Source organism: Seriola aureovittata, chromosome 21 (genome assembly GCF_021018895.1).
Source record: "Seriola aureovittata isolate HTS-2021-v1 ecotype China chromosome 21, ASM2101889v1, whole genome shotgun sequence".
Classification (NCBI taxonomy): Eukaryota; Metazoa; Chordata; class Actinopteri; order Carangiformes; family Carangidae; genus Seriola; species Seriola aureovittata.
In genome coordinates this window covers 17,752,624-17,768,271 of record NC_079384.1, presented here as the reverse complement: position 1 = coordinate 17,768,271, position 15,648 = coordinate 17,752,624, and the positions used below count along the sequence as shown (strand labels likewise).

Here is a 15,648-nt window from a genome sequence, read left to right as displayed (position 1 = left end):
GTAACTTAAAGATTAATTTAACACCAGGCTGAAGAGCACTGTTTCACTTCTCTCTGTGGGTCATGTCTGACCACATTTAGCATCACTGCCGGGTGTGGTTGGGTGTGAACTCTGCACGCCAAAACACTGTCACAGCGTTGGTTCGTGAATCAGCATGTGCTGCATGTAAAGAAAATACCACAAACACCAACAGCATCATAAATAACACAGACTAATGAAAGCATTTTGTTGCATGGCTTGTTGTGGCTGAATCGAAATAGAAAAAGCCCTGTAGAGTCTTTGGCACCAGTGAGCTGTAAAAACTTTCAGTTAAAGTTTACCACACCACCTGCTGAGATTCAACCAACCACCTCATTTGCTGCTTGTACTCTATTTAACAAAGTTTCTCTGCTGTTGCTGCTGTGTGAAAAGCAGCATGCCGACACCCCTAACAGCCAACAGAGACGTCACAGTGTCCTGGAGTACTACACCTGTACGCCACTGCAGCGAGGTGAGAAGTTGAACCACTGGAGGACAGCAAAAACAAGATTCCCGGGTTGTGTTTAAAGTTACTCTTTAGGTAAAATGAGCAACACTACAGTGGGAAAATATTCGGTGTCCTGCTTCCAGAAACTTACACAAGTGTACAAAATATATTAAGTTTTAAAATTGAAAATACACATTATACAAAAATTGCCCTTTTCAGCCAGAGAAAGTTTCTATTATTATAGATAGGTGTCATATATTATAGCATTATTATTATTATTATTGATATGTTAGTGGCATTTTAATGTTGTAGCTGGTTCAGATGGAGCTAATTCTAGCTATTTATGTAGTATCACCGCAAGGCATTGTATTTTATAAGATGATATATCTATTTTATTTTATATTGTATATATAGCCTATATTAGATGTAAAATTGGAATCTGTAAAGTAACAGAAGCTGACGGAAAACGGAGTAATAAAGTAAAGAATATTAAAATAATATTTCCCAGAAATGCATCAAGAATAATAATAATATTACTCTTTATTGTGGAAATGTACCTGTGGCTTCACAGGCTGGTTAAAACACATCACTGTGACTCACAAACAATAAATACAACAATAAAATTTGTATTATTATTATAGTATGATTGTCACATAGTATTATTAAATAAAATGGAATAAGTGAGGTATCTCAAATTTCTGTGTAAGTAAAGAACTATAATTGACTGCACAGATCCATTCAAATGCCACAGAGCAGAACACTGACTGTACATTGTGTCCACCATTAAGGCTCATTATGCAGAGTGTCAGCACCTCTCGCCCGCCCTGTGTATGTCGTAGCAGGGCTGGGGCCTGCACAGTCCGCATCCCACCCTGTTCCTCCTCCTGCTCCTCCCAGCCCGGCCAGTCAGTCTCCTCCCACCAGGAGAAAGAGGACGCTGGGGCTCCGTGGCGGAGCAGACCCCCGAACAGCTGCTGCTGCTACTCCGACAGTCCTCGACCAGGAGCGACCCCGCCTGTGGATCCCAGGGCTGGAGGATTACAGCGAAACATAAAAAATAAAGGTGAGCAATATACAGGCGATATTTGTTATTTTAAATGTACAAATTCACGGAAAAGGCTTAAATGACCGCTTCAAATCGCTTCCTCATTGCTCTCAAAGTCCTGAGCCAGTGATGTGGAGGATAAAACCAGCCAGGGTTGACATTACACTAATGGCAACAAAAGATTTTCATGGTGATTTTATCTTTTTAAGAAGCCACACTTGTAGTGTAGCGACTGACCAGTGACGTCCAGCTGATCTAACAGGGCTGGGGTGATGTGGTCTGGTGTGTCGGTGCGATTTTCAGCCGTAAACAAGCCGAAATAATAAGGAGCTGCCACGTGGGTGAAGGTGGGGGAAAAAAACAAGGTGACGTTAATGCAGCTGGGAATGTTGTCAGGGTCAATATCTAAAGCTGATAGCCTTATTATGTGCAGCTACATGCCGCTATACAATTTCCGTTACGTATAACAAATTACACAGCACTCTCATCCCTCCATGGGCTGTCCCACAGGAGGGATCAGCTGCTCAGCAGCACTTTTCATTTATCAGGGGAGACACATAGAGAAATCCATTCTCCTCCTGATGCCTGTGGAAAACAATTAACGTGTGTAAAAAAGTCTAAGCAGTCAGTGGAGAGCGCACAAGGTGAAACAGAAAACAGGATGTGGCTCAGATTGCTGACATATGTGAGGCCTTTCCCCCTCAGTGATCTCTACATGCATAACATCAAGAGGAATAAGAAGGGAAGAAGTAGGGGTTTTGCAATGTGTGGCCAAAAGTATGTAGACACTCCTGTTCTGACCACAACTGGTTGTAGTTAGACCTGTTTTTCATGGTTTCAGTTGTAGTTCCAGTTTGTGTCTCTCATGTATGATTATTACATTTATTTAGCATCTAATTTTCTGAAAAAATAAACACTCAGGGGTTTGTTCCATGTATTTCCAGAATCCTCAAAGACTCTTCTGACCATATGAGTGTGATGCTCAAAACGAGACTTTTCTTAAAGTAAAAGTTAGACATTTTGGGAAAAATGTTTATTTGTCTTCTAGTCAAGAGTTAGATGAGATGATTGGACCTGGAAACCAGGCTGCAGCGAACCCTGTTCTGTCCAAAGGTGAATAAAATCCACATGGTAGTACCTCTAAAGCTCACTGATTTCCAAATTGAAGAGTTGTTCAAACACTGAAATGTAAACAGGACAAATCATTATTTTATGTGGGGTTACTGTGTGTCGATACTGGACAGTTTCTTGGTCTGAACCTGTTGCCCAGAAAACAGTGGAGATCCCAGTAAGTTACCTGTTCCAGCCAAGAAGTAGTCTGACACATAACCTCCTGTGTGTAAATTGTCATGCACTGTTATATGTTTGGCTTCAGTATGAGGGATTTAATGTGTTCATTACTGAGCTTTATTCTTGGTGGATTTAGTTTCCTTTGAACAGAGCCAGGCTTTTGTCCTGTTTCCAGTCTTTGTGCTAAGCTAAGCTAAGCTAATCAGCTGATGGTCATACTGAATGTGAGTGGTGTTTATCTTCTTATCTGACTCTCGATATGAATTTGAATAAGTGAATTTCCCAAAATGTTGAACTTTTCCGTCAAGTGGTGATTATACTGCTTAAACGAAAAAAATATTTTTAGTATGAAAATATAAAATAATGGGAATGAACATCAATACATACCAGTATAACTGCTAATAAAATGTTGGTTCTTGTTGTATAATTTGAGCGAGGAGATGATCTTCAGCTGCTGTCTTTGTTTGGATTAGGAGACAGTGGATTGGATTTGGAAATATCTTTTCATCTACATGGTCAGAAGAGTCTTAAAAGGTTTTGGAACAGATCTTTTCTTCTTTCCGAAAATTGTCTGCTCAGCTCTGTGACTCAGATGTAATGGTAACACATGAGAGACACAGACTGGAGTTAAGACACTTTAGTTTAAGGTAAATCTTAAAAAGGGTTTCCCCAGGAGAAGAACCTGAGCACCGGAACACACTGGATGAACTGGAACACCAAGTCTGAGTCAGACCTTATCATCCAACATCAGTGTTGGACTCTCGTGGTTGAACCTGAGCAAACCGCAGGTGTGGAGGATTACAGTGGCTTACAACTCCTTTGGCTCCATTGTCACACAAATTACAGAATACATCACACAGTAGGTTTATATATTATATATATGTATATATTATAATATTATATAATCGTTGACTTTAATCATTCTAAAATTAAATGTTATGTTATTATCAAATAATTCTGTAAATTAGTAACTAGTTGTAATCAAAACAGAATCTGCACTGGTCATTTTCACCACATTAAACAAGTAAAGGAGGAGTAAGGAGGTCTGACTTATGCAGAGAAAACTCATTTATGTAATTTACAGTATTATTGTCAATATATATAATGTAATTTATAATGTAAATCCTACATTCATTCAAGGCAAAATCAAAAGGTTATTGTGATTGGACTTTTTTCAGTTCTGCAGTGACCACAAAATATGTTTTTATTCAAAACAGCAAATTGTAGGTAATTTAAATCCTCTAAATGACAGCGATACTGTCATGAAAACAACACTAAACCACTATTTACAGGCCTCTCTTCTCTCTTTCTTTTCTCAGTTATGTAGCAGTGCTGCTCACAAGTTTGCAAACACATTACACTGATCCAGAGTTACTGTATTTGCATTTCATCTGCATAAAGCTTTGCACACTGAGAGTCTGCAACTGATGTGAAAAGTGAACCGAAGTCGAGCCATAAAAAGCTTTCACATATGAGTGTGATGTTTAGGTTTCTGCAAACAGTACGTTTGACCACAGAGAATAATGCAGAGTGCTGTGACAGTAGATTCATTCTCTGCAACAAAATCTCAGAAGATGTTTCTCTGCCCTGTAATTGGTGCATTATGGTTTTAAGTGTCTTTGGGGTAAAATTCTACTTGTTCATTTGCACAGAGGGCCATTCATCCGAGGGGTTTGCACAAGTGCACGTTTAGTCTCATGCTTCCCAGTTTCCCTTTGCAATCCACACATGCATATTTGTTCTCAAACCCATCAGAACTCACGCGTCTGTCCTACAGACATTTAGTACTGACTTTTTGGTCATTTCCTGATTTTAAATGCTGATAAAAATGTAGGGATGGTCTTTTAGCTCCAGAGCAACTACAGGAAGTGTGGAAGTCACGCTGCAGCCCCTCGGGTTTATATTCTGCTCTGGAGACAAGCAATCTCAGTGTAGTTCTTGACTCTTACTTGAGTTTCTCTAAATATTTTAGTAATCTAACAAAGTCAGCCGTCTGCCAGCTCAGGAGCATTCTCAAGCTTAGGAATTTCTTTCATTTGAAGATGCAGATAACTGTAACTACGGATTGCACCGGAAATTGACTGATCTCCTCCAACTTGTACAGAAAACATATTTTTGTACATTTCCACCTGGTTCCTCTGCACTTGACTTGTTTCCTCAGGTCCAAACACTCGTAGCCTGAGGTTCGCTGACCAGCTGTCGACAAAAGTGAGACATTTGTTGTCAGGGCTGCAAAAACTCTCCTAAAGCTGCTCTAAATAAAATGTTTATATTAGCAATGAATCGAATGACTGTGTGTAGAGAAATATCACCCAACTCCACTGTTCCACTCAGCTCCACCACAGGACATTTTAATGTCTTTTAGATCATGTTTTGGTTTTCTGGCCCGCAGCTTGACTGTTCCGCTTCAGTGTTACCTGTCGTCAGTGTCATTTCCTGTTTTCAACCTACAGCATACACCCCACCATATGCTACCTGACTAGCACCACAAACAGACAGACAAAGTTAGCATTTAGAAGCTAAAGAAGTAACAGTCTGACATAAACCAGCAGGTCAAAGTTTGTTTTCAATTTACGTTACAGGTTAAAATATTGACCTGATGTTGGCGCTAGATGGAAAGTGAAAGATCATCAAAGTTATTACAACTTATCCCAAGAAGAACATGATTGTTGTGCAAAATTTCATGGTAGTTTAATAGTTGTTGAAAACTGCGGATGTCGAGTCAGAGTCAGAGTATTGTTAAAGTTATTAGGGTTCATCCTCTGGGATCCATGAATGTCTGTACAGAATTCAATCCAGTAGTTGTTGAGATATTTCAGTCCAGGGTCAAAGTGGCAGAATGAAAATGCCCGCCATAAAAACCACTCACCACGTCGGCTGCTCTACACAATCGGATGAATTGTTTGCTTTTTTTCTCGTTAAAGGTTTCCTAAAAGGTCGCAGCAGCAGTAACAGTGACATGGGCAGCAAAAGTAATTACACACCCTGCAGAGCTAACACGGGAGCCTTGCCTGGACCACCGAGCAGAAAATGACTCAGAGAAATGGGATCAGAGGGAGGCGTGATCACTTCCTCCACTCGGAGGCCAGCGGGGTTCGCGAGGAAGCCAACGGTATGGAGCGAGAGAAAGTTCAAGAGGCCCTCGACTGTGAATCCGAGGAGGGGGGGCAGGGGGGAGAACGCAGAGACTCCGTGGCTGTAAAGGGGGCAGTCACGGCTCCAGATGGTGGTTGGGGCTGGGTGGTGCTGGTTGCCACCATCATGGTCCTGGCTTTGACCCTGGCCTTCCCCTCCTGTGTGGGAATCTTTTACACTGACTTGCAGAATGAGTTCCACGCCTCCAACAGTGAAACCTCCTGGGTGCCGTCCATCATGACGTCAGTGCTTCATGCAGGAGGTAAAGCCGGCAGATATTTACACAGTGAATGTTACCGCGATTTATGCTGTGCATTGATATGTTTCTCATTATATGTTTGGAGTCAAAATAATTCCAGACTGTTATTTTAAGTTGTTGCAGTTCTATCATTATTACTCCAGATGTTATTATTATTATTACAAATTGCCCTTCGATCCCCCCTCACCTCCGGGTAGTTTTAGTTTCTACCTGTTGTTGTTGTTGTATGGGGAAAATGTGAAACCAGAGAGTGGGACTTTGGATGTGCTTTAATCTTTCTTGCTGCGTTGGTGTTGATTTAAAAAATCGTATTCCCTGGGAAACTGTGGCCTGCACGATACCCACAGCCCAGAGTGACCTCAGTGTGTTACAGTTTTCAAAAAGTAATTATAATCCAAGCCACAATATGTCATTTCTCAAAGATGAAATAGCATATTTATTCTACAGCATTTGTATAAGTAGCATAAGCCGAACTTCTAAGCAATAAAAAGCATGTTTATTTGATTAAATACTTCTCAGTGGTTTGCTGCTACATCCTTACTTGGTCTGGTATGACCAGTAGCTAATGGTGGCTTTGAGTGTTCCCACTAAGAGAGACTAACTGACAATGAGACACAGGATGTTTGATATGGAAATCCACCTTATCAGCACTGTCACAGCCAGCCAAGATAACAGACAGGGAACTACTGTCTAATAGTAAACAAATAAGAGAATACAGAAGCAGAATAGATCCTCACAAAAACTACAGTTTTAGAAAAAGTTATTTTTATGTATTTATATATTTAAAGATGTAATTCTCCATTAAGAGCCAGTGGCCTCAGGGCTAAAGTGATGAAGTGTAAGAGAAGTGTGGAGGGACACATTGTTAGTTCTGGGCTTTTCATGGATTTTGTTGACAATAATAAAAATGTAGACCAAAATCAGACTTATCCTTTAAGCTGCTGCATTCTGGACAATATAGAGGGACTTTTTTTTTTTTTTCACGAGTATAGAGTTAAAACATTGTGGGGGAAGGGTGTGTGTGATAATTGCACACAGTTCTCAGGGCTTTTGGAGACATGAATGCTTTGATCTTAGAAATTTTCCTGAGCTGGAAAAAATGTGACAAGAATCTCAGGTTTATCTTTATTAAGCTGCAGAAAGTTTGAACCACTCATCAGCCGATGACCTGAAGGCAGCGATGTGCACGGCCGCCTCCTGCGCACCTTCCTTCAGACAGGACGGCACATTTATTTGGCACCAGGAGCAGGAGAGACCAGGACCGTCTGCTGTTACTTAATATCCGACGGAGCGAAAGCACTGAATGACAGCACGTTACGTTAGACTCTTATTTAATTCCTATTTGCTCATATGCTGTTTGTAAAGAGTTCAACTGGATATTCATGTTTTCATCCATTCAGTTTATTACATCAAATGACAGCTGAAAATTAAAGTGTGCTATTCAGATTATTACCCTGGTTTTTTGAGGGTTTTTTTTTTAATCCGCTTTAGCCCTGGTTGCACCACAAAAACTCTCCTCGAGATCTTAACATTGGCTCCGTCACTGTGTTTCATACTTTCATATTTCATTAAGCTGATTTTATTTTTATGTTTGTAAGAGATAAAGATTGAAATGATGAATTAATTGCAGTGATTTTAGAGGACGAAACAAGACGAACATTTCTTCTTCTCTTTCTCTGCACGTTTCAGCTGCTGCAGCCTTAAAAATCATCTGGCCGTATTCAATTCAGACTTGTACTGTGTTGAAAGTGATACAGGTTGCTCGCTCATAAATAAACAGGACTGACATGTTAAAGTGTCTTCAGAAGCTTCAGGCAGTCTGACGCTTGTGTCAGGCTCGTTTAGGTCTAGTTAACATCCACATCAGGACCTCGCAGCCCTGTTGCCTGACAACAAAGGCACCAGAATGTGTTCAATTTACCACTCCTCTTTAGTGACCTTTAACCAATATACAGCACTTTATTTAGCACTGAGGCAATGTGAAACTTCTTTCTGAGGCACAGGTTGATTTATGGTGCTAAATGACTTGGTGGCAGATTAACACAAGTTATGTGAACTGTGCTGCAGGATTAAGAAAATGGCCACCCCTCCTGCTATGTAAGCCTTTCACCCATTTCCCCTCTGCATTAAACTAAGAGCATTACATTTCATCCACAGGTCCCTTTTGTAGCGTGTTGGTGGAGAGACTTGGCTGCCGAGCCACAGTCATGTTGGGCGGAGTCCTGAGTGGGCTGGGAATGGCTGCCAGCTCGTTTACCCAGTCCATCAGCCAGCTTTACATCACAGCCGGGGTTATTACAGGTCAGCAAACATTTGAACAGATTTATTATCCCAGCTGACTCTTGATGTCACAACTGTGCACTACCTGCCCAGCACCAAACAACAAAGTCAAGAGACCAGCTGGTGAAGCATTTAGCAGCTTAGGAGCCAGATATTTTTCTCAGGAGATGGTGGAGACCAAAAAGAGAGACTTAAATTCATCAGCTGGACAAGAACATGACTCCGCAATTGTTGGTAAACAGGTTAGTAATCATTATGAAGGAGTTGGTGTTTTTCAGATTGTTTAGTGCCGTTGTCTGCAAATCAATTTAATGCAGCTTTAAACTTTAAACAGGAAAAATAAGATCCACCTCAAACTTAAAGTTCCCATATAGTCTAAAGGTAAATCTCCATGTGTTGTTTGATTATAGATCAGGTCTAGGTTCTATATTAATACTGTGAAAGTATCAAAGCCTCAGTCCACAGAGAAATGCACACAGCCTGTATTCAGACACTGAGCCTTAAAACCAGCCGTCAGGACTTCTGGAACTTTGTGATGTCACAACAAAGCTGTGAAAAAACTACATTGAGATGGTTTTTGGTTCTTAAAACCACAAATATATCTTCTTATGGACCAACAATTCAAATAAAACACAGGAGAAGAGGAAAATATTATGAAGTTATACTCGCTAAAGTAAGTTCTGAGATTTGGGATCATGGCATCATCACTACAACTAGATCCAACAGGGCAACAAACACGAGCCAGACAGGTTGTAAACGACGGTTTATCTGGATTATCTAAACCACTTTATTTGGAGGTAAAACTGAAAGTGAGCACATCTGAAATGTTGGCAATAATCCCTCATTAGGACTTTGTGTGCACACAACTACAGTTAATACAGGAGGAATCAAAAGTTGTTGAAAGTGTTGTTGTTCAGAAAAGATTAGTCTTGACCAAACACAACTTTTCGACAGTTGATCATATTGAGAATCACTTAACTCTCCCTCCACTTCCTATGATGATGAAAGTGTCTTCTTGCATCATTACAGGACTCGGTTTTTGCTTCAGCTTCCAACCAGCTGTGACAATCCTGGGACACTACTTTGTGCGCCGTCGTGCGTTCGCCAACGCCATGTCCTCCACAGGCACAGCGCTGGGTCTGTGCACTCTGCCTTTCCTGGGTAACTACCTCCACACAGAGCTGGGCTGGAGAGGAAGCTTCCTCGTTCTGGGGGCCGTCCTGCTGAACTGCTGCGTTTGCGGAGCGGTGATGAGGCCCCTGCAGCCACCGAGGCATCGAGGCCAGCCCCTGATGAACCACGGACCCCCTCCTCCAGAGGAGGAAAAGGGGAGGCTGAGGACAATAAGCAGCTGCCTGCTGGCTTCCCTGAGCAAACACATGGCCTTTGACCAGTTCTGCAACAACTCGCGTTACTGTGCGTTTGCCATCGGCATCACCTGGATGATGCTTGGGTTTGTGGTGCCCTTGGTGTATCTGGTTCCCTATGCCACCGCAAACAACATGGAGCAGGGCCGGGCCGCGCTGCTGCTTTCCATCCTGGGCATCGTCAACATTATCGTGCGGCCTCCGTTCGGCATCGTGGTCAACATGCCCTGGTTCAAAGGGCGACACATTTACGTGTTTGCCTCAGCTTTGCTGGTCAATGGACTCAGTAACAGCATCTGCTGCATCGGGCCCAGCTTCCCTGTGCTGCTGACGTACGTGATGGTCTACGGGCTCTCCATGAGCGTGGTGGGCTCCCTGATGTTCACCGTCCTCATGGATACAGTGGAGATGAGCCGCTTTCCCTCGGCCCTAGGCCTGCTCGCCATCATGGAGAGCATCACGCTGCTCATCGGGCCTCCACTGGCAGGTAATGCAAACACAAGGGGGGTTAGAGATTGAGAGGAAAGATATGAAGCAGCATGATTTTATAGGCTTCAGGCAGATTGAATTTTGAGGAGCTCTGGAGGTAGAAATGATCTCATTGGTTCTGTTTTGTGCTAAAAGGAAACGATGCAATATGTGCACAGAAGGACATCAATCAAACTACAACAATGTTATGATACTGCTTATTAAACTAGACACAGAGAAAACAGATTGAGTGGATTTTTCCTCTCATCACTCACAGTAGAAGCTGATCTCAGTATGAACAGGAGGAGTGATTACAGCAGGGAAAACCTGTTTCAGTGTTCATGCGAGCACCTCACTTGAAGAAATGTGACCCTGTCCTTTAAACTCAGGATTTGAAACTGGAGCCATTCATCCCCCACTACATTAACAAATCAAAAACATGAGGGGAGACCATATTTGAACTGTTGGCTTGTGATGGGATTCACAAGGAGGCATGGCCTAGTTTTTAGTGCATTTCGCTGCATTATTTACTATGAAGCATATTACAGTCAGCTACCTGATCCTCCAAATTTCCGACTAGTCACACTACCTTTCCTTTTCACCTGTTATCATAAAAATAAAGCATTTCCCTGGTATCAACAGCATGCGGAATAGTTTAAAATGATTTCTGCCTCCAGAGCAGCTCTGCTTCTGATAAATCTTTACATTTAAAATCCTGTCCTTCTGTGTGGGACCATTAGGAGTGATCAGTTTCATGCTGCACATGTTTTTTTTATTTATCTCTACCACAGATCATAAATCTGAAATGCCAAACACACATTGAAACAGATTCACAGCAGAGAACCAAGTCCTTGTGTGTTATTCTGTGCTGCGGTGCACACGTCTCTGCCTCAGTGTTATGTGATGCAGAAATACAGGAATAGAAGGTTCAGCCCCTCCTGCTCCAGGCTGTGGCTGTAAATAATGACATGTTCTCAGTCAGTTTTTGTTCAGTACATGGAAGACAAAAGAAAATAAAGTCCGTGCTTCGTTCAGGAGCAGTGCACTTTAGTGGCAGCAGGGCAGGGAAAGGGCAGAGGCTCTCACTCTGTCTCAAATGACAGGTATTCTCCTCCTGGTTAAATGTGACTGCTGACATGGCCAGGCAGTGATGTAACCACAGAAACAAGTCACAACAGAATTACATGACTTGCATTGCTCCTGACGGTCACATATGACTGAACAGGTTGTCCATATAGTTTGCACATGAATTTACATGGCAGTTATTTAAAAGGAAGTATGTAAGTTGTTACAGTGTTGGAGGAGAGAAAAAGTTCTGACAGTTGTTTGAGTTAGTTTAGTTGAGTAGTTTTACATGTTGTGTTGAGTTTAAATGTAGCTGACAGAACTGTTCCATTTAAACCCAATTAAATCCTCATCCATTCTTATTTATTTTTGGAAACTTTATCCTTCATATTTGTTGAATTGTATATTTGCTACAGATCTTAAATCTTTGCAGCAGACCTATTGTACACATTAAAAGACTGTAGATGTCTGTGGTTCAGACAATTGACTTGTGACTCTTTAAAATGAAAGTTGCACGTCTCTATCAGCTGTGACTTCAGACTAAGAATGATTTATTTCTCTTTTAATAATTTTCACAGGTGAAATTATCTAAAATTAACACAAAAATGAAAAATCAGAGGCAGATGAAAATACACAGATTTAAACAGACTCAATATTTGTCATAATTAACATCAACACTTCTTATGATTTTATAGTTGCACAGCAGTTCCTTTTATTTGTAATTATAAGGAAAAATTAGATTCATAGAAATAAATGAAATATGAAATGTAGACTTTATTATTGATTGTTGTTGTTATAGGAATCCTGGTCGACAGCACAGGCCAGTACTTCCACGTCTTCTTCGCCTGCAGTGCCGTCGTTGCCTCGTCCGCCGTGTTCCTCATGGTGTCGTTTTACTGGCTGGATAAGGAGGAGAGGAAGGCGTCCAAACAGGGTCAGCCGGCCACGGCGCCCGACCCGGCGAGACCTGCTGCTGACGTAGCTCCCGGCTGCCAGTACAGCAGCGTGTCCACAGAGGGAGACAAAGACAAGGCCTCGGCCAACGGGGACGAGTGTATCACCAGCCCCTGAAACCTGCTTACACTGTGCGTCACCTTTAGCACACATCACTCGCTGCGTCAGACAGGTTCGCAAATAATTCCTAATGTTTGCAACAGCTTGCTTAGCGTGCCAGATGTTGCAAAGTTTGCTTTTGTGTGGCTGAGAGGCAGCACACTTGAGCGGGTCTGAATTGTCACAGTGCGATGAACTCCTGCCATCTGGCATGCCATAAAAGTCAAAACAAATACTATGAATAATTTCCACTGTCTTGACCAAGGCTGGACGCATGATCCTACATACCAAAATGAAAAGATGTGCACTTACAACTTACAATGTGATTGTACTGTTTATTGTAAAATGCTGCTGATACACAATCTTATCTCATATATGAGGTATCTCACTTTATCAAGCCAAGTTACACACTCTACATGAGCCTTTGCTAAAGAAATCATACAAAAATTATTTCCAGATGTTTGCTGGAGCGTTTGATAAGTTCTTCTCAGACACACAGGATGGGCCTGCAGGTTGAAGGCCGAGCCGAGTGGTTGTCATCAAATAACAAGCGAATTGAGCAGTGAAATCAAAAGGGGAAATCGAGGGGATGAGAAAAAAGAGGAATTAATTATCAAGGAAAAGGCTGGAGTTATTATTTTATATTTTTCTTATTGTCAAAAAATCCCCAAAACAATGCATTGTTTTCTGCCCTATACAGTGCACATGTTGCACTATACAGCAGGTCCCAGATCCCAGCAGTACCACTGTGCTGGATTACCACATTGCCGCAGGCTTGTAAGTGTATTAAATTAATTTGTGGTCATTTGATTAAAAAATGTATTTAGCAGTCTTCACCTTGTAAGGGTGATATGAACTGATATACTAAAAGTCTTAATATTACTTAGGTTTAGGTCATAATAATGACCACCTTAAAACCCTCATCATTTCTGTTGACACTGTGTGTGCTCCAAAACACGATTGCTTATGCCAGTCAAGCAGGGTTTCCACTCCATTTCAGTTCAGCGGACAGATAGTAAACACATAATCTCACGTGGTTGAATCCAAATAGAAAAAGGTTCCGGTAATTTCTATAAACAGTTGGGCACTGTGGTTTTTAAGAAATGTTACTCAAACAGGAGTATATAGTGCATTTGTTGGGGACTATTTTCAGTAGCGGATTAATCCACGTTTGGGGCTCTCGTGAGTATTTGGGGCAGTAGGACAGTGTGTGTGGGATTGAATCAAAATAAACTACAGTGTGTGTGTTTATGGTGATAAAGTGCAACAGTGTGGTTCACTGATGTGTTTTTAATAGCTTTTGGAAACAGTGGCGCTCTGTGGTTCAGAGGAAGAAGATATATCAGCATTTAGAGACGATACTTTTTAATAGGACGCATTCATTGTTGGTTTTGGTCTTTTCATGGCATTTGTTGACAATAAGAAATATATAGAATATCACCAGCCTTATGATGTAATTGTCAATAGCTAAAGAACTATTATAGTAGACCTTTAACAGGATACAGAAAATGATAGTGGGCTTGTTTTTAAGGGTCTTTTTTTACATCTTACATCTTTAAAGTAGGAAAATTAATTTTCCATGTCATGGCTATAGTGAAGGAATTATACACAGCATACTGAGCTTATTGCACCCGTGTTAATGAATTTGGGTTGCTTTAGATCATTGAAGGTGCATAGAAAAAAATGTTTGAATCTGTTGGTCGTTCACTGTCGCATGTAGAAAAAGAATATGTACTATAATAGCAGTGAATTAATCATGTTTTTTTCTCATTCGCATGCTCTTCATTCCTTAATGGAACAGTGCCTTTTTGGTGTATTTCCAAAAGATAATCTACAACCACGGGAGAATATCAAACCCCTTCAGGAACACATAGGAGAGAAGCAGAGGATTTCATGTTGCATGTCAGCGATTTGAAACATTTCATGAGAGGAATATTTCGAAGGCACTGAGGAGTCAGCAGCTGACATGTACAAACTTGACACGTTTTATGACACTGTTACTGAGTTTACCTTCAGTTCCAATCACAGATTTAATGTGACAGACTTATCTTTTGATAAATCAAACAGCAAGACTATCACACCACCTGTAAAGGTTTTGAAGAAAGCTATTTTACGTCAAATGTGATTGATAATGAAATATACATTTCAGGTATAAGATGTATTGCAGTAAACAAGAGTGTAACCAGAGGTTTCTCTACAGTGAGAGGATTTATCAGTCATTTTTAGAGCTTGCCTCGCTTAGGGCCAAATTATACCTTTATTATAAATTCTTTATTTATATATTATGATCGGGGGGGGAATAAATGTTTGAATACCAAAATCTTTCTTTGTTGTGAATTTTTTTGAGTGTGAATCCAAACATTTCTTTTGTGCATACATTCATGGGGTACCAACAGAGCATGTAACAAAAACAACAGTAGAATCTGACCTCTCAAACTACTACAAAACAACTCTCCTCAAACTGTTCAGGGTTTACTAATATAGATTATGCACTGCAGCTCTGGGTGGGATAAAACTGCCACATGCTTGTTTGAAAATGTTCTATAAAAGCTCCAAAGGTGCAAAGCAAAATGACCAACTGTGGAAATCTGTCAGTTACTGTAGTTTGGTACCTAAATTGCAGATTTGTTTGGGAATATGTGCCACAAAAGCAGAATAAGTGCTGAATTATAAGCCTGAAGACATTTCTTGCATTTTAACTAATCTTTTGAGACCCTGTCTTATAGAGCTTCTAAAACATTTATTATTTTAGCTGTATACTTAAAGACAACAGGATAGATACATACATAATGCAAGATATCATTCAGTGTCCACAGCTCAGGTTAGTTCTGCAAAGGTGTCATAGGACCCTGATGCATCACTGACACAAACAGTAAAATTCTGCTTACACATTATTGTATGAGTAATAATCTAATGATATCAATATAGTATATAACAGTGCAACAGTCTCAGGTGCCATATTCCTGCATTGAGTTTTTTTTATTTTTAATACTTTTAGTACATTTTCATGATTATACTAAAGTGTTTTCACTTGAGTAACATTTCCAGCGTACGACTTTTGCTTATAATTACGTTTTTTTGCAGTGTGGTGTTAGTGCTGTTATTAAAGGATCGGAAAACCTCTAAATATGTCCATAAAAGGCGCCTAAGTTTCAGACTAAGTCGTGCCATTATTTTGAAAGACCACTTCTTCAGGAAACCGGAAAACGTAACAACAATA

General features: G+C 40.8%; 1 protein-coding gene across 1 annotated transcript; it reads left to right on the top strand.

Annotated features, from left to right (window-relative positions):
• Positions 1–1,392: 1,392 nt before the first annotated feature.
• On the top strand, positions 1,393–14,748 carry slc16a5a (solute carrier family 16 member 5a). The gene is made up of 5 exons (XM_056365845.1): positions 1,393–1,529; positions 5,726–6,198; positions 8,353–8,496; positions 9,505–10,329; positions 12,175–14,748. The coding sequence occupies exons 2-5, from the start codon at positions 5,832–5,834 to the stop codon at positions 12,444–12,446; spliced, it is 1,608 nt and encodes a 535-aa protein (XP_056221820.1). The 5' UTR covers positions 1,393–1,529; positions 5,726–5,831; the 3' UTR covers positions 12,447–14,748.
• The last annotated feature ends 900 nt before the right edge of the window (positions 14,749–15,648 follow it).